This window comes from Poecilia mexicana, unplaced genomic scaffold (genome assembly GCF_051168715.1).
Source record: "Poecilia mexicana isolate PSO_F unplaced genomic scaffold, ASM5116871v1 scaffold_7, whole genome shotgun sequence".
NCBI lineage: Eukaryota > Metazoa > Chordata > Actinopteri > Cyprinodontiformes > Poeciliidae > Poecilia > Poecilia mexicana.
This window is the reverse complement of record NW_028263376.1, coordinates 22206369-22225278: the sequence shown is the minus strand read 5'-3', so window position 1 is coordinate 22225278 and position 18910 is coordinate 22206369. Positions and strand designations below refer to the sequence as shown.

The window sequence follows — 18910 nt, the reverse complement described above, 5'->3', positions numbered from 1 at the left end:
AGTCCATGCGAGCAACAGCCCTGGCCCGCTGCCAGACATTCTGCTTAACAGGCACCTCGTCGCAGCGTGCAAAGTCATCACATTTTAAAATGACACACACTTTATCACATACATACAGATGCGTGCGGCCTAATATGCACACAGTCGTGCAGATGTGCATGCGGTAATACAAATGGGACGTCTCGCTGGGAGGCACTTTGGAACACGAACATAATCATCTGTTTTCCCTGGCTTTGTTCTCATCCTCTCCGGGGTTTTTTTTATTTTTTTTCCTGGTTTATTTTTATAACCATGAATATATCACCCTCCAAATGTTTATTCTGCTTATTTAGAGCATGCAGCCCATATGGTTCAAGTAAGCTGCGGAGGAAAATGTTTCTAACAGTGTACCTTCAGCTGACCATTCAAGGGCCAACACAGCAAACAGATGCTTTTTCAGGCGGGGAGTGGTGGGGGGGTGGAAGTACTCCAATTATTTATTTCAGTAAAAGTACCAATGCAGCAGCCTAAAAAGACTCAGATTGATTGCATGCTAAATATATTGCAAATATAGGTCATGCATGAAATGAGACAAAGCATCAGCAGCAACATTTAATTACACTGGGCGCTGCCTTTTGTAGAACATGATGAGCCTAAAAATAGTTTAGACTACTGTTCTAATGTTTGCAATTTCCACAAATTAGCTTACGGAGCTACTTGCACCCATCCGTGCGTTATTGTCGCCGAGAAAGTACTTTGTAGACATTTTTTTCCCAGTAGATGCGTTTGAGAATGATAATGCTTTTCAAAGAGAGTCTGTTACCATCAATTTTCTGTTCTCACCTTTAATTTTTAGTTAGATTTCGGTCAGGACTTTGAGTGAGTCATTCCGGAATATTGTAGCTCTGGCTGGTTGTCCACACTTTTCAGATTTTGTTTTATTATTTTTCAGAAAATTTTTTTTTTTTTTATTATTGTTACTGATGCTGACCACATGTGACAAACTCGAGGCCTGGGGGCCAAATCTGGCACGCCGTAACTTTTTTTATGGGGCCCTTTTGTCTCTGGAGTGCCCCATGAAAAGCACCTTAAAACATTTGTGTGCTTAAATATTTTATCAAATCAAATCAGTTTTTATATGTATACTGCCAAATTACATCAATGTGAGAAGATGCATTCACTGAGTGGAGAGACATCTGGTTATTAATATTTTTAAATATTTTATCAATCTATTTCTGCCACAACCATGGGCCATATCAAACTGATTAGGACTCAAGACGAAAATGAGTTTGACACCCCTGATCTAGACAAAGACACCAAAAATAATCTTCATACGATTGTCTGATAATGTCTTCCTGTCTCTATCTCTCCCCTCCTTCCTCCCGTCTCCCTCTAGTGGAGGTGTACAACTGTGGAGCAGGCAGTTCAGACTGCTCCCAGTGCTGGGGCCGTGAGGATCAGGGACACCTCTGTGGATGGTGTGAAAGCAGCTGCAGGCCGAGGGACGACTGCCAGCCAGACAGGAATGTGTGTCCTGCTCCTGAGATCCACAAGGTAGAATCCTTGCATTCAACATTAAGCCCTCTCCTCTTCCTCCATTTCTCTGTGGTCTCCAGCCTCACTTTCGTTTCGCTGAATCATGAGGTCACTCACATGGTCCTTTATGTCCAGTGTCAGCTGCTGAGGGCCTGTTTGGACCGATTCCTAATAAAGCAGTTCATTCTGCAACAACACCAACACTCACTCAGCCACAGCCCACACGGGACACAGCGGAGAGGATCTGTGATCCATCAGGAGGGCATGGGAACACCTCCCCCCCTTTAAAACAGCAACATGTGCGTGTTTAATCTGTGCGGATTGGGAGCTGTAAGTGTAAAAGCCTTCATGTGAAAGAAACCACAGAAGCTAGAATAAGCTCCCATGAGAGGTTTTTTTTGACGTTCAACTATAACAGGAGCAAAACCACTCTGGTAAAAAAAAAAGAAGAAAAGAATTAAGGGCCGTTTATCTAACACAGATCTGATTGCGGTTGTGTCATCGTCATCTCTGAAAGGGTGCCCTTCCTCAAACGCTTCTTTGCGGCTCAGACGGGTGATCATATTTATTTGTTTGCCTAACTGTAGTGGAAGCGCTTTCAGTCTCATCCCTGAAGTCTGTTTTCTGCAGCTTATATCGGCGCAGCCACGGTAGGCGGTCATGGGAAGCACGGCTCACATGAGAGCCAGTCGGCCCGAACTTCCTGTAGATAAAACCTGGTCAGCCCAGGAGAATAAGCAAAGCAGAACAAAGCAGCCAAATACACACACACACACACACACGCACACACACCAAACTCCTTCACGTATACACACACATAAGCCCACAATCTGTCACACAAACTGGCCATATTGAAGCATTCATGATTATCCTTCATTCTTTGTAGCTGTCAGCATACTGTGACTAACAGGATGCTCTTTGAGAGCCTAACTCATATGGACTTCTTACGTGACTGAAGTTAGCTGGGCAGAGATGTGTGTGTGGGTAGACTATTGTTGCACGGCTCTCTTGCACACACCCGCACACACACGCATTGGTTCTCGCAGGAGAGAGGATTGTGGGGCTGTGGTTCACTCGGGTGTGTGATGCAATGCTTTGGCAGCCGTGTTTTCTCAGAGAATCCGCAGGGGTTAAAGCCCAAGTACTCCAACTTACTGAAACCAGATCCCATCTCCCTCAACACACACACACGCAAAATCAGACAGCAGCAGCTCTTTGTTATACAATCGTGCTGTGGCTACGGTAATGAAACATGTTTGTCTTCACTCTCCCGTGTCACATGCAATCTCTCTCATGAGATACAGGTGCCAAAATATCAATATTAAAATGGAGGACTTCATTATTCGCTAAAGTTTTCCACCTACAGCCTAATTATGAAAAATGCTTTCTGTTTCGTGCGCTGGTGTCGGACAAAAGGAGATATTTATTATCTCCCTGGGCTCTTTGTTCCCATGTTATGTGTAGGCCAGTTCATCGCTAAAAGAAAACACACTTTGGCATCCAAACAGGAACTGACAACATGGTTTACCCACCACATGTAAAGAAAACAAGAACAGAAGGACCTGGCTCATAGAGGAAAGAGGATGTAAAAGGTTTGAACAGAGAAAAGGGCGGAGAGCGCTACATTTACAGCGAGGAGCTTTTTTCCTGTTTTGTCTTTGTGTCCTCCTTGATTAGAGTGATGCAGAGGAACTGGACTGACAGGAAGAGGATGAAAGCTATGGCGGCAACAGACAAAATAAACAAAAGGAAAGCATATGCTTCAAGGCAGGTTGGATTCAGTATAGTGTGATGGAAAAGTTTAGACCCCTAAAGCTTGCTCAAGTTTTGCGACGTTGCAACCCTTAAACGTTGTAACGTTGGCTTGGACTGACACAAAGTAAAGCTCATAAATGAAAAGAAAATACCATCTGTCTTAATCCAAATCTAAAAGGTGTGAGGTGCTTTTGCAAGCCAAGCAATCCCCATAGCATGATGCTGACACCACCATGTTTCACAGTGGCAATGGTGTTTTCATGGTGATGTGCAGTGTAAGGGTCAAAAAGTTCAGTACTAGTCTCATCAGATCAGATCACCCTCTTCCATGTGTTTGCTGTGTCTCATACATGGTTTGTGTCAAATTGCTGATGGTACTTCTTAACATTTTTTCCTTCAACAAGACCTTTCTTCTTGCCACTCTTCTATGAAGGACAGGATTGTGGAGATAATTTGATTTGATTCTCCCACCTAAGCCCCAGCTCTCTTAGATTATGCTCTGAGATTTTTCAAAGATTAGGATATTCTTAAATTATGCATCGACAGACTAATTATTGACTTTTGAACGTAATTGCGTGCCGTGGATTTTATTTAAGGGTTTCAGAGTAAAGCACCACATGAAACTTTAATAATAAATACATTGAGGTTTGTGGTTTGAACATGACAGAGTGTTTGAGTTTGAATACTTGTTCAAGACAGTATAAATGTTTGTACTCTGCTTATAGAGCATGTTAGACTGAGGTATAATTTACTGTTCATATGTGTTTAATCGCTCAGGAATTGGGTCTGGGAGCTTTTGCAGACACAAACCCCCACCCTGCAATCTCTCTGGAGGCCTGGCAGAGTTTGCGCTGTAAATCAAGACTCGCAGACCCGTAAGAGGTGTAAATGAATAGCAGAGCAGGCTGATGTTAATGTTAATTCCCAAAGGCACCACACAGGCACACTGGGTGCTCCGAGATGCGTTCTGATAATAAATAGCTGCTTTTCTGTCTTTTGTCTGAAATGCTCGAGAGCTTGTGCAACCGTGGTTGCCGATTTATTAATGTGCTGCGTATACGTGTATGAAAAGGGAGTTATATCCTATGTCATCCGAGTAAGTAAGCAGAGCGTTGTCCCACATCTGCAAAAACTTTAAGACATCTCATAAACATCAGAATAACTTCCTGAGGAACAACATATTATGCTACCCCTAATTACTTTTTCACATTTGTCATCAAAATTTCCAATGTAGCCGAATATAAAATGGTGCAAAATTACATAGTTAAAGTAAAAGATTTTAGCATGTGTATATTCTGAGAAGAGCAACATGCATTTTCTATTCAGTCACCCCTGAAGCACATAAGTATTAGCTCTGCTAGCACTAAAGTGCAACACCGACATGACATTTCATGGAAGCTAATGCTACAGTGCTAACTCCAGTTCAAATTATATCAGCAAGACTACAACCCTCAAATACCTTTTTACTTGTTCTATAATTCCCTTACATATTGTACTTACATTTAGATTTTGTTCTTCACTGTGTGTGGAAGAAAGAGAATGTGAGGACATTAAATGTTTTCAAAGTTAGCAAAGATGCCAAACAAAAAATGATCTCTGCTATAAGTGCATTAGTGGAAATGTGCTCAACACTGCAAACACTTCAACTTGCCAATGGCCTTCTGGAGTGACCAAATAATCACTTGTTCATTAATCTTAGTTTAAATGTAGGTGTTCTGTGAAGTTTAGAGGGTTGCTAAAAGACATCAGTGACTAAAAGGTCAAATATCAGGAAGACCAAGAAACACAGGACACATGTTGAAGAAATTCTGACCTTTTTTGTCCACATGCAAAACACTATTTGGGGTACAAAACTAATGCTGCACATCACCCTGAAATACTATCAATACTTCTAAAGTTAGTAGTGGAAGCATCATGCTGAGGCAGTGCCTTTCTTCAGTTGAGACAAAGAAGCCGGTCAAAGTTGATGAAAGATGGATGGAGCCGCGGTACGTGGAAAAAAACGTAGGGTGGAGGACAACGACCCTAAACATGAAACTGGAGCTACTATTGAATAGCTCAGGACATAGCACGATTTCCATTTGATGCAATGGTCCAGTCAAAGTCCAGACTTAAATTCAATTGAAAATTTGTTTCAAGACTTAAAGCATTGTTCACAGATGCTCTCCAACCAGTTTGACTGAGCTTGGGGCATTTTTCAAAGAACAAGGAAAAATCCGTTCGATACATAAGGCTGGTAAAATCTTACCTAAAAACATTTAGTTAGCGACTCCCTTCCAAGGTGCTTCTATTGCAGTACTTTGTGTTGCTCTGTAAAACGTGGGAAATTTACACTTTTCAAGGCATTGAACATTCACTTCTACAGTTTATTTTTACTCAGACTTTAAAGAAGTTCATCCTTGCTATTTTTAACCTCCCTCCCTTTTTTCCTGGGAGATATAGAGTTTTTTCATCTGTCCCGGTGTTCTTGTGAGCTCCTGGTGGGTGTCTGAATGTAAAGGCAAACCTTGTCCTCTCACCCAGACCAAACACAAGTGTTGTTTTCACTTTACAGCACAGTTTCCCTTAGCAGTGGAGCCAGGCTAATAACACCAAGAAGGGGGTCATGGCGACCTCGCGTCGGCCTGGAGGTTATTCTGAGAAGCGCTGCCGAAGCGCAGCCTTGCTACACCGGCTTGACCATAGTGGATTTCTTCTGTCTTGGTCTCAGAGATGCTATCTTTAAGGTTGTTTCTCCCCGTGACTGAGGAGGCGATCGTTTCCTCTCCTTTGTTCCCTCCCCATGGTTTTCCGAATGGAAAATGAAGGAAGCAGAGGCAGGGGCTGAAATGACGCGTGAGAGCACGCCTCAGAACAACAGCTGAAATAGGACTAAGGAATTTGACGGAGCAGACACAGGAAAACAGATGAAAGGGGAAAAAGCGCTGCGCATTAATTCCCCTGTTGAGGCTTTGCTCTCTCACCACCATCATCAGCATTCAGTCTCCTCTCGACACTCGGTTCTCTAAATTGCCTCCCCACTCATCCACCTTTCTGCTGTGCTCTACACCTCGCCTCTCCAGCCCTCACTTTCCCACTCTGTCTGTCTCTCGTGGGATGTGAAGGGGGCTCTTAGCCTGCTCTTTATTTGCATGTGCTGTAGAGGATTAGAGACTGAAGAGTCTCAGACAGGCTCTGTTAAGAGTCTGCGGTGCGCGCCCATATAGCTAAACCGTGTGTCTGTTCAATTGAATCCCCATCTCTGTCCGTGACACGCTCCACATCTCCACGCATGGCCCCTGCTAATTCTCTGTCGCCTCAATTATCACCCATCATTATTTGAGTGATTTTAGGGCAGTAATCTTCTTATGAGCTCTAATTTATTGTGCTTATTACAGCACCTTCTCTGTGTGTATTTTTTTTCCTTTTTTTGGTGTGTGTGTGTGTGTGTTCATTGCCTCACTCTGTCTTTGTCAGATCTCCCCCCTGAGGGGCCCTGTTGAAGGAGGCACACTGCTGACGGTACAGGGCAGGAACCTGGGACGAAGGCCAGCAGGAGTGAACATCTTTATAGGAGACGTTCCCTGTGATCTGCTGCCCGAGCGCTACACCGTCTCTGTCGAGTGAGTATCCAAACAGAAACTTCCTTAATGAGTCACAAAGTCGCGTGTTTTGCAATGGTGTTTTTGTGGCTTGAGTGTTTTCTGCTGACTTCTCACACCTCATACTTATTTCGTTATCCATGCTGTCGAGGGTGGTGGGGGGAAAAAAAGGAAGGGGGTGGGGCTGAGAAAAATCCTCGCAAGATTTTTATTTAAAGACCCGTTAAAATATGCAGCAACGTCGCAGCCGGGACTTGTGATGACAGGTGCCAATTACCTGTTGCCATGGTAACCCGACATGCGTTGAGGCAGGTGAGCAATTGGATGGACAGAAAGAAGAGAGAGATACAAAAAAAAAAAAAAACTAAATGGAGAATCTAAAGATTTGTTACTGAAAGAAATCCTGAAGTGAACATCTCAGATGGGAGCATGTTGTGCCTTAACTCAGGCAGTACAGTTGGAGCTGCCAACTCTGACTGAAAACAGGAACCAAGCTCCCTGCTCTGGAATGCCTTATCGGCTGGGAAAACATAAAGAAAGCTTCAAAAACATTTTCAGAACTCCTGAAACTGTCTAAATACCTCCAATTTAGGGCTTAGAGTGGTTTTTGAAGGTGAACCGGACTCCAAATCCCATGTTTCCACGTCTTCTGGGGGGAAATGTTGGCTATGTGTTGGGGAAACATTAAAGTCGTATAGTTTTATGTGGCTTCAAAGGCAACTGTGGGAATTTTCTCAGACATATAAATAAAAACATGAGGCTGAGGGGAGAGCTTACCAGACCTGCTCAGTGCAAATCCTCCACAATTCTTGGTTATTGACATGTATTACTGAGGAGAAAGAAGAATACATGAATAACTGGAGATGCAACCATTAGGATTAGGGCTGTTGTAAACGAATATTTTAGTAATCGAGTAATCTATCGATTATTCTTACGATTAATCGAGTAATCGGATAAAAAAAATTATAAAATGAAATATTGGTAAATCTGGCATAATACCGGTGTTACTATCAGATATCAATATCAGTCCAATTTTCCATATTTGAGCATCCCTAACAGTTGCTTTTTTGTAGTTTAGAAAACTAACCTGTAACAATAATAGCTCACTTTCTAAGTTAACCAGAAGAAAAGTTATAGAAAAATCTGAAATTATATTGAATTTAATAACAAAGAGGCAGGCTCACAAATATGCTTATAAAAAATGTCTACAATCCAGCTTTTAGTTTATGTATTCATCTTCAGTGAGTTTAATAGATTAATTAAACTCACCTTGCCACCTAACCTGTCACGCTTTGGGTTTGAAAATACGGGAAATGCCGCCTGGAGTGGGAGGAGAGGGCGAATGAACGAACGTAAGATGGGGTGGAGGGGAGGAAATAGACCAGCGGACTGACGAACCGTTAGACCGGGGGACGAACACGGGGGGAAGCAATACGGGATATTTACGACACCTTCACTGGTCACACTCAGAAACTCATCTACCAGCCATGTACGATGCGCTCCGCCACCCGTTTCTTCAGACCGGGATATGAAATTTATTGTGCGGTTCGTCGGTAAAGCTACATTTACACGGTAAGCATCAGCTACTCAGCCGCCCGCCCTGTTCAGGCTATCCGCTCACCTCAGCGCTCTTCCCGCCGTTCGCTTTCAACCAGCAGCCCCGGAGGAGAAATGCTGCCGTACTCCAGGCATTCCCCCAGTCATTTTAAGGATGCTTATTGGTTCCCCAAAAACGATAAAAAGTCGGGCATTATCATCAATCAATAAAATCCCCACGGGCCAATCTTGAAGATTGGACTTTATGCCGCTGAGACTTAGCTTTTGTCAACAACTCAGAGGCGGAAGTGAGAGCTCCGCGCAACGCAAATGAAGTCCCGGCCGGAACACGGTGCGCTAACTAATAAAACATAAATTAACGAAGCTTCGAGGCAGGTAAATTTTCCTCGAGGAATTTTAGTAATCGAGGTACTCGAATCATTCGAGGAATCGTTTCAGCCCTAATTAGGATACGGATTTCCAATTGTCTGTGACGTCAGACCCTGCGGAAGATTTTTTTTTTCAAGATTTAAAACAAAAAATAGACTAAATTTACTGACGATTCATTGATAGAGTCAGTAGTTTCCAGATGGAAAATTAAAGTACTGCTGATTAATTACTTAACAAAGTGATTAATGGACTGTTCCTAATTTTCTCCTACTTTGCATGCATGCAAAACACAAACTTTGTAATTTTTGACTAAGTAAATAAATCATTTGACTTGCTGATCACAAATCAGAGATGATTTTGTGAAAATTGATTTCTTCATGTCTCTGGTGACTGACTTGTGCATCTAGTGATAAAAATATGTAACGTTTTTCCCCATCAAGTTATTTTATTTTTTATTTTTTTCACATATATATTGTTACTGGGTTCGATAAAAATAGATTTGCCGAACCTAGAGAACTGTTACTAAGACCATATGTGGTTTTATTGCTCAATGACCAAATACTTTTATGTCGATCATTAAAGCTACATCGTTATTGCAGCTTGAGAAGAAACATGATGTCATAAATGGTGCGTGCTCAGTTGCATGCTGAGGACAACTAGCTGGTATTCTAACTCACTGTTGTCAGGAACATCTGTCAAATTTTTCATTTTGATTTCCAAATACAACAAAGACGTCTTTTGCCATAAGTCTGATATCATAACTATGATGTTAGAAATGTCCCTATTGAGTTGATTTCTTTCCTGAATACGGACCCGAGTCAGATTGAGTAATACTGAGTAGAGTAATTGCATTTCTTATAGCACAGACATGCACACTATATGACATAAATAATACAAGGTTTTAACATTATTGCCATACATTTAATATATTGATAGCTCTAGAGAGGTTTGCAGTACTCAGTCTTCCTTTTCTTAATCTGTATCTGTAACATTTCACTGTGAGACCAAGTTAATCAATGTGCATGAAGTTTCCTAAGCTTACAATATATATTTTAGTTTTTTTTTTTTTTTTTTTTTAGCATTTATTAGATTCTTGTGTTGTTGGAATGGGTATAACCTTTCCCCCTGCCAACCAGGCAAACACTTAGATTGCAGTCAGCTTCCCCATTAAAGATCATTGAAAAATGCCTCGATTTTAACCCCAAACATGTTGCATCAAGGCGTCCTCATATGGTATCTTGTGTGTGCATGTGAACTGTCTCATTTTAAGTGCACAATAATTCTCGTGAAGTATATCCAAAGAAAGCTCATAGACTTGAGTAACTGGCACTTCGAGTTGTGGCTTTGCAGTCTGAATTACAGTTGAACCGTTTTGATTTATTATCCAAAACAATCATAGGTATAATAAACTGATGCCCAAGCGTTGCCAAGAGTAGGTACAGGCAGAACCAGGTGTTTTTCATTTCACTGCCTCCTGAAATGTCTTCTCAGAGTTTCATACTGGCTTTTTACTCATTGAATGATTCATCAGCATGTCCAGTCATGCTTTGGGGATCAAGTTTCAACAGTGTTGTGACTAAATGTGCTTTGTTATCTCTTCATCGGGGTGGAAATTGTTGATTTCAGTTTGTACATTAGCTTTTGCCCATATTCTGAAAGCAACCGCCAAATGCAATCATGCTTTTCAAACTCAATTAGTGCTCTGTTTGTGTGCTGCACAATTTTCTTAAACATTTGGTCTCCCTGTTGCAACTAAATAGAAAAGCCCTGGCTTGCACCTAGAGAGAGACAGTTAGCTCAGTCTTGTCCAAGGACTGTAAGCATAGCAACTCTAACGACAAAGAGATACTTCAATGACATGACATTTTCCACAGATGTCTCTGGCCATTTTGAAGGAAAATTGAGTGGAAGGAAAAATAAGCAAGACATGCTAAAACAACTCCTAAACCTGAGATAACAAGTGGTTCAAAGTCCTCTTTTCAGATAAAGGAAGTTTTGCACTTAATGAGGAAAACATGGTCCTGCAGTCTGGAGGAAGAGTGGAGAGCCTCACAATCCATCCTGCTTAAGGTCCTGAGTGAAGTTTCCAAAGTGTGAGATTAAATGGAGTTCAAATATTACACTGCTTCACTGTTTTTCCTAAAGTTCACATTCAGCACAGCCATTTCAGATCACTTTGACCTCTGATGACAAACTTTATGGAGATTTTCCAGCAGGAATTCCCATTTAAAACTGCCAGAATTACCAATCCCTCCTTTAACGACCAGGCTTGAACGGCCAGCAATCTCACCTGACATAAGTTCTTCAATCGTGCTGATACATTCCTAAGGTATATGTGTCTTTGTAAAGTAATAGATATGTTAGGTGTTATCAGCAACAAAGCTAAATAGAGACAATCTTATTTGTAAAGTTGTTAGACCTTTCAATCAGACATGCAGTTCTTGGCCCTAAATCCTCTGGACTCCATTAAAATAACAATAGATATATCTAAAATGAATCTTTTTTTCTTTTCTTTTGACGAGACAGTAAGTGGAAAAAAAATGTCAGTGGTTATTTTCAGTTAGTGACTCATAAGCTTTTATTGAAAGAAATAAAAAAAGAGGAAAAACACATGCAAATAGCTTAGCTTGCCATCTCCTCACATAATATCTGTGTTGTTCTGGTCTCAAAAGAAGAATCTCAGCCATCCATTTGTGTTTTAGTTTATATGTATTCACAAGGCTAATTTTCACAAATATTATTATGCAGCACATCTCTCAATTTAAATGACTCCGCCGCTATCCCCTCGTGGCTCGGGGACCATCGCACTGTCACCATGGAGACAGCAGGACCCTGCTTTGACACTGGCGAAAAAGAGCTCAGTAACTCCAAAATTACATCCAAAACTTCTATTCAGTATCTGTAATGTTCCTTGAATAGAAGTGTTTATCTGGTCGTGCTCCAGTGAAGCCAATCATTGTTTTAAAACCAGTTCCAGGGTGACCTGCAGGTCTCACCTGTCACTCCAAACGCCTGACACATCCGCACCCCTCCTCTTCCCTAAACAGACAAAAAAAAAAAAAGAAAGAAAAAAAGAATTCACGTTTCACTCCGGGGATGATCAAATCTCCCGTCTTCATTTCTCATTGGTTCCCGAGCCTGGCTGCTGTGGCAGAGGAGCAACATTCTGTCTGCTTTAAGACTCACTGACAGATCACAACATGTTAGTGCATCTGACACTGTCAGCACTTTTGACTTACACACGCATGCATGAGCACACCTTGTTGTTGCTACATCCAGTGTCTGATCAACTTTGATCTCATCTTATCACTTAAGCTGGAATATTTTAATCTCGGCTTCAACATCTGACAGTTGGTAATTTAACCATAAAATGAAAGAGTTGAAACCAGATGAGATTAAATCTGTCTTACATGTTTTTAGTCGGTTAGGATTAACAAAATTACTTCTGTTTGCTAGAACAATTAGAGAGATATTAAATTGTTGACTTCTTCAGATTCAAAAAATAGATTAAGATTGTAACTTTAAACAATTTTGCGAACCAGATGATGATGATGTCATGGCTATTTAAGTTTCTGATTAGTTAATTTCACAACACTAAAGTTGAAGCTTAAACACATCGTTTCCTTGTGTGACATCATGGGAAAAATCACACGCAAGATGTCTTGTGGGAAAGAATTGGCCCTCCAGAAGTCCAATCCATCAATACCCAAATGCCTGAAGGTGCCACGTTCATCCGTTTAAACAATTATATACAAGTATAAACATCTTGGGAATGTCCAACTGTGATGAAAAGATGAATGTGTCTTATAGCAAAATGTGTGAATCAACTTGAGTACCAAAGTAAGACTTTATGAATATGGTAACGGAGTGTGATTTCTCACAATGAAGCCACTCCTACACTAATGAAAGGCCACTAAAAAGTGACATAAAATGCTGGATTGCAGTTTTAAATTTTCACAAAGACATTATTTTTTAGGAGATGTGTCCAGTAGTATAATGAAACTTATATTGAAATGTTTATTTTTCCATAATAACCATCATTACATTAGAGGAAATGGAGACACTTACAAGCCTGAGAACATCATCCGCAGTGTGAATTGCAGTTTTGGCCGCATCATGTTGTACGGATGCTCTGCTGTGGGAGGGACTGGTGAACTTCATAACATAGATAGCATCACGAGGAAAAGACATTAAGTTGAAAAATTGAAGCAACATCTCAAGACAGTTAAAGCTTTTGCTTAAATGACTCTGTCAAATCGAGAGTGGCCCTAAGCATAAAACCATATTAGTTACAAAGTGACTAAATGACAAAACTGTCGGTCTTTTGGACAGGGTGTCCGTCCCACAAACTCTGTCTTACAAGAAAGTTACAGGGCAACCTGACTGAGTATCACTAGGTCAGTCAGGAGGAATGGGCTAAAATTACAGCAATCTGTTATGAGACATTTGTGAAAAGATCCCATAAATATTTGAACCAAATCGTAGAGCTAAGCTAGCAATACTACCAAGTTCCAAGAAAATAAGAAGGATAATGTTAGCAATCCTAACTTAAAACAGGGAAACAGGGAGTGATATCAGTGAGAAAAAGGTAAAATGTGTATTTTTATATAGTGCACATGAATAAACATGATTTCAACTATGTCTAAATCTTACTAATAACCCTCCTTGCAATGCTGCAAGCAAGATTACAGGTGTATGGAAAATGTACGGATTCTGTTGGTGCCTCTCTCCTGAAAGTTTTAAACAGTTTTCTTTTTAATTACCCTCATTTGTGAGATTTCAAGTTCAAAATGGCTCTCGCAGACTCCCACACTCATCAGCATACAAGCGCAGCACATACGCATGTGACCCCATTTACCGAAGTTGCTGAGACAGGTGCCCGAATCGTGTGCTGGAAAAGGCCAAAGTTCACATCTGTGTGCAGAAAAGAAAAGTGGGCAGCTCTGGAAGAACTCCTCTCCTCTCACTCTGTGTTGACATGTTAATTAATGGCAATGTCAGCCTGGGCGCAGCTCATTTACTTGAAGTGCATCTCTTGATATCTGTCGCAAATTCTTCACACCGCCCTTCCTATCAATTTCATTAGAGCACTAAGTGGCCCTCGCCCTGTCCGTTTGGCAAGACTCCGACAACACTCGCGTCAGACACACACATGCACACGCACACAGCTGATTGTTGATGATCCTCATCAGCCGCTCAGGGGAAATGATAGGAGACACTTCAGTACTTGCCCAAATATTGCCCTTTGACAGCCATAATACCTCTGCAGTGTGGCGGCATCGAAATGTGGAGCGGGGGTCGGTCTGGCTCTGTTTGCTCCTGCTGGGAGACAGCATGTCCTTTTGACTGGGACAGCTCTGCATCAGCATGCAATCACAGAGAAATACACCGACCAAGACTCTGAATTTGTTATTGTTTGTGTGTGTTTGGAATGCAATCTTTTAGAAAACCTCAGAAACATAAACCTGCCTTGTAAACGTTTCTGTGTTTTGTTATGTTACAGCTGCAGAACATGATGCGTTTTATTTAAGAAAATACTACATGTAAAGTGGAAGGGAAATTATGCATGGCTTGGACATTGTTTGCAAAAACAAATCCGATGAGTGTCGGTATGCACATATGTAATTCAGCAAACTTGGAAACCCCAAATAAAATCCACCATCTTACAGGCAACTGTTCACTCTATCATGCCGAAACGGAAAGAAGAAGGTACAACCACAAACCTGCCAAGACAGCTGAACTTATAGGTCTGGTGAAGAAAGCATTAGAAGCAGCTCTTCCAATTCTGGTGGTTCTGCAGAGAGCCAAGGCTCAGGTGACAGGATTTATCGACAAGGAGGCTGATAATGGCGCACTCATCAAATTTAGGCTTTATGAAGGATTGTCTACAAGAAAGCCATTACTGAAAGGAAGCCAGAACTCCTGTTTGAGGTTTGGTACAAGCCTTAGGAGACACAGGAAACATGTGGAAGAAGGTAACCTGCCCAAATTAGAAAATACTTCATGTATAACCCACATGCAAAATGTTATGTGTGGTGGAACACCAACCATGGAAGCTGCTCCAAGCTAATGTGGAGAGACATGTAGGTAAATGCAGGGGCATTGTAAAAGATGATCTCTCAGATTCTGCAAAAGCGTCGATAGATGTCCACCTTCCAGGAGGAAAACAACCTCAAACACAGCCAGAACTACAAATGAACAGGTTAAATCGGAACATATTGCGTTAGCTTGGTCCTCTCTACCCCCACACCTGAATCAAATTGGCTTAAATTGATGGTTTAGCAAACAGTCAGTTTAAATGTTCAAAGTTCCTGGACTAGTTAGAACACCATGGATCACTTTCCTTCTGTGTACTCCTCCGTGCTGATCTGTCACATAAAATACAACAAAGTCTGTGGTTTTGCTTCATACGATGAGAAATAGTTCAACACTTTAAATGCTTGATTGAGCAAGGGACTGTTAGACTGTGGTTGTGTTACAGCACAGGATCTGCATGCGGGAAATTGCTCAGTCTTGTGTAATTTTGGGTTTTAGTTACAACAAAAGCAACAGTAGCGGCCTCAAACTAAACAGAAACCCATCATATTCTTTTCAGCAGTTCACTTTAGTGGTGGTCATTTCATTCTCCCTTGAGAAAGTGAAAATCGTCGGTTTCATGTATTTTGGCTGGTCATTTGATCTCCAGCATTGTAGGATGGCGAACAGAAACATCTCATGTTTTATGACATTACAGAATATAAACATCAAATAAATCAGGGTATTTTATGCACTTTGGTATGGAGCGATTCTGTCAATACCTTGGTGAACGTCTCACCCGGGTCGGGTTAAGATGCAGCTGGCTTCCTCCGCTCTGGCAATCACCTGCTGAAAAAGCTTTGTTTTTACTCTTTAAATAGTAATTATTTTTACCAGTTTCTCTTATGCACCACATAGTCTTCTGCATTAGTTTTCAGCAGCAGATGTTTAATAATACGACGTACTGTTCTGATAACCCTTGAGTCTGCAAAAACTGTGCATGCTCAGGCTGATTCAGGCTTCCGCGTCTCTTATTTCCCCTAGGCTTGAACCTGAGATTACTCATGTTTCATTATATTTGTCCCTTTTCATTCTTCTCCAAATTAGAGCCTGTGAAATGATGCATTTTTCTCAAAGAGCGTCCTCGTGCCAGGTGATGGCAGGAGTTTAATTTGAGGGTAATGACATTCTTTACCTGATGCTCTTGTTATTAATGAGCAGCACCGTAGGCCTCAGCAGGGTCTGCAGCTACTGCCGGTTATTTTAGAGTATTTTCAACAGCTACTCAGGCACAGGAGCAAAATTCACACTTTAAAATGGGCTCATTAGACGCTGCAGTCGCTCTGTCTTAGATACAGTCAACACAAAGCACGTTTCGGTTTGAGTTGCATATTTAAAAGCACACTCGAGTGCAAATTTCTTTCTAGTTTTAGCCACAACTGCTTGAATGAATCTCTGCCTAGTCTTATTGTACATCCAAACCAGGTTTGTCTATTTGAAACACGGCTCCTCCGCTTGCATGCAGTGCCCTGCAAAAGTATTCATAGCTCAGTTTTAACTGCACTTTATCTGGTAGGTAGTCATACACAAACACATAAGTAATTGTGCAGTGGAAGGAAAATGCCACATGGTTTTCAAAATTTTCACAAATCTAAAAAGGGCGGGGAACATTTGCATTGAGCTGCTTTTACTCGGGTATCTATAAAAAAAAAATCTTTTTTTTTTTTTTGCTTAATTTGACTCTAATCTCCTTGCAATCAGATATTTTTCCCCCATTCTTCTGTGCAAACTCAATCAGATCAGCCTTCTTACAATTATACGCTAGTTTTAGGGGGTCTATGTAAAATCCTAGTTTGTCGCTGTAAGGTGACAAAATGTAACAAGAAGTCCTGAAGGTGTGAGTACTTCTGCAAATTCCCAGTGATGTCTGCCAGTGTTCAGATCACTGGCTGAGAGTTTCTAACCTCTGCAGCAGCAGGTACCAGACTGAATAAACCAACAAGCTGTCAACCTGGAGGGGATCATTGGAGGGAATAAAGGTTATATCCCGCCCCTGGTACATTTATCCCTCCGAGGTCCCAGAGCAGTGGGTCCCCGTGCCTCCATTCTCCACTGTGTCATTAATACGAGTCGTCCCTGCAGAGCGTGCAGTGGTGGCAGAGGGTTTAATCACAGCCAGGAGGCTGGAGAACAAGCCTCGGCAGCCCCCTAATCTCCTTTGTGGTTAGACGCATTTGGTCAGGGGGGGCTTTGAACTTTACATCTGCTCATATCTGATACCTTCGAGGCGTTATTTGATTCCATATGTAAATGCAACAGGGACTGATGAATTAGCTCATAAGAACCATTCTCCGAGATATATTATGTCTTTGTTTAGCCGTCACAATCAGATTTCCCTCGCACACAATTTGGCTTGATTAAAGTCCTTATTAAATCAAAATTGGATGCTGTATTGTGTTATCCAGATTGTGTTTTTATTAACTGATCTCTCGCTGTGATGCTCCGTCCTAAGGCTCGTGTGTCGCACCGGGAGGTCCCAAGATGACGGGACGGATTCTGTCCGCGTGGACGTGGATCAGAGCGGGACGGGGACGTCAAAGGAAAGCTTCGCCTACTTGGTGAGCGTTCTTCCAGCGTCCGGCCCTCCTGCTGGGCTTTTGCTCTCCCTTCTGTCTGTGTCTTCCTCCGCATTCTTCCTGCATGCGCTTTTGCTTCGCTCCCCACTGGTAAAGGCCTCCCCAAGAGTGTCAGCTGAGTGTTAACAGATGTGTTTTACGGTTCAGAGGAATGTTGGTGTGTGGGAATCTTCAAACGTCCATCTGAGCTGAAGCTAAAAGTAATTGTCATGTAGCTTTTTTTTTTTTTTTTTTCTGCCAACAAAAACAAATATTGAGACTCCTGGAATGTCCCTTTTACTCTGAATTTATCAGTGGCTGAGGTAAACCGGGCCAGTGGTGTGGAAATTAACCTCAGCCCACACAACCTCTCATTGGAATAAGGACATTCAGCCTGTGGAAATACCCGTGTAAGCTCTTTGTTTCTCTCTGTGTTCATAGACAAAGACTGTTTCATAATTCACAGCTTCGTTTCAGCAGCTTCTAAGGGCAGCTCTGTCCATGAGTCATGCTGCAGAGAAATAACCCCAATCTGAAAACCCATCATGATACATAAAGATGAAAAAACTCTGAAACAGCGAGTTTAAAGGAGGGTACTACTGTGGGAACTCCTGTTTGGTATTTATTTATTTATTTATTTATTTTTTTTATCTCTAAGAAGCTCAACGAGAGCCAGGCTGAAGGGGAAGATGTAGGGGGAAGAAAAAGGGGAAAAGCTGTTTTGGAGACAGGATGTGTGTCTTTGCTGCATCTCCTTCCTCAAAATTTTAAACGGAAACATCTGCCTCCTTCCACCCACATTGACACAGCGAAGCACAATAGGTCTGCCCCATCCCTGCTCGCTGAGGAAGTGAATCCTGTCAGCAAGGATAAGAGGCATCCCTGGAGGCGAGGTTCATGGAGGGGATAGAAAGTTAGAAAAAGCAGGAATGCTGATTCTGGTAGCTGCAGAATTCTATGAGGATAATTTGCCCTAGGACTCTATTTATATATATATATATATATATATATATATATATATATATATATATATATATATATATATATATATATATATATATATATAAATATGACCAAGTTTCAACGTATGTAGAGCTTTTGCCCTGCCCTTACGATATTTGATTAATTTTTTTTTTCTAAGCCACAGTGCCATGCCAAGCACTCGTTTTCTTCTATTTTACTAGGGTTCTATGTGTTACACCAACACATTATTATGAAGTGGATGAAAGAGACTACATGTTTTCACATTTTATTTTACCAATATAAATCTGACTAGTGCATGTGTATTTACTCCCTGACTCGATGCTTTGTGGCTGCATGTGTTTTAGTGCATCTCTTTACTAATTTTGTACATTTAGAAACTAAAATTTGTGCCTACATTCAAAGCGTTTTGTGGCTAGCTTCCCTATCCCTAAGCTGAAACATTCCCACAGCATGATGCAGCCATTGCCATGTTTCTCTCTCTATAAACTGCCTGTGTTCAAACAAGGGCTTCCTCTTTCT

At 41.4% G+C, this 18910-nt stretch overlaps 1 protein-coding gene across 4 annotated transcripts in view; it reads left to right on the top strand.

The window, feature by feature from the left end:
* The window catches only part of plxnd1 (plexin D1), a 99440-nt gene that overhangs the window by 41422 nt on the left and 39108 nt on the right, over positions 1-18910 (top strand). For all 4 annotated transcript variants that reach the window (XM_088007256.1, XM_088007254.1, XM_088007253.1 and 1 more), the window contains exons 12-14: positions 1376-1533; positions 6727-6872; positions 17305-17410. In XM_088007256.1, coding sequence (XP_087863382.1) covers positions 1376-1533; positions 6727-6872; positions 17305-17410 — 410 coding nt within the window. The remainder of the gene's footprint in view (positions 1-1375; positions 1534-6726; positions 6873-17304; positions 17411-18910) is intronic.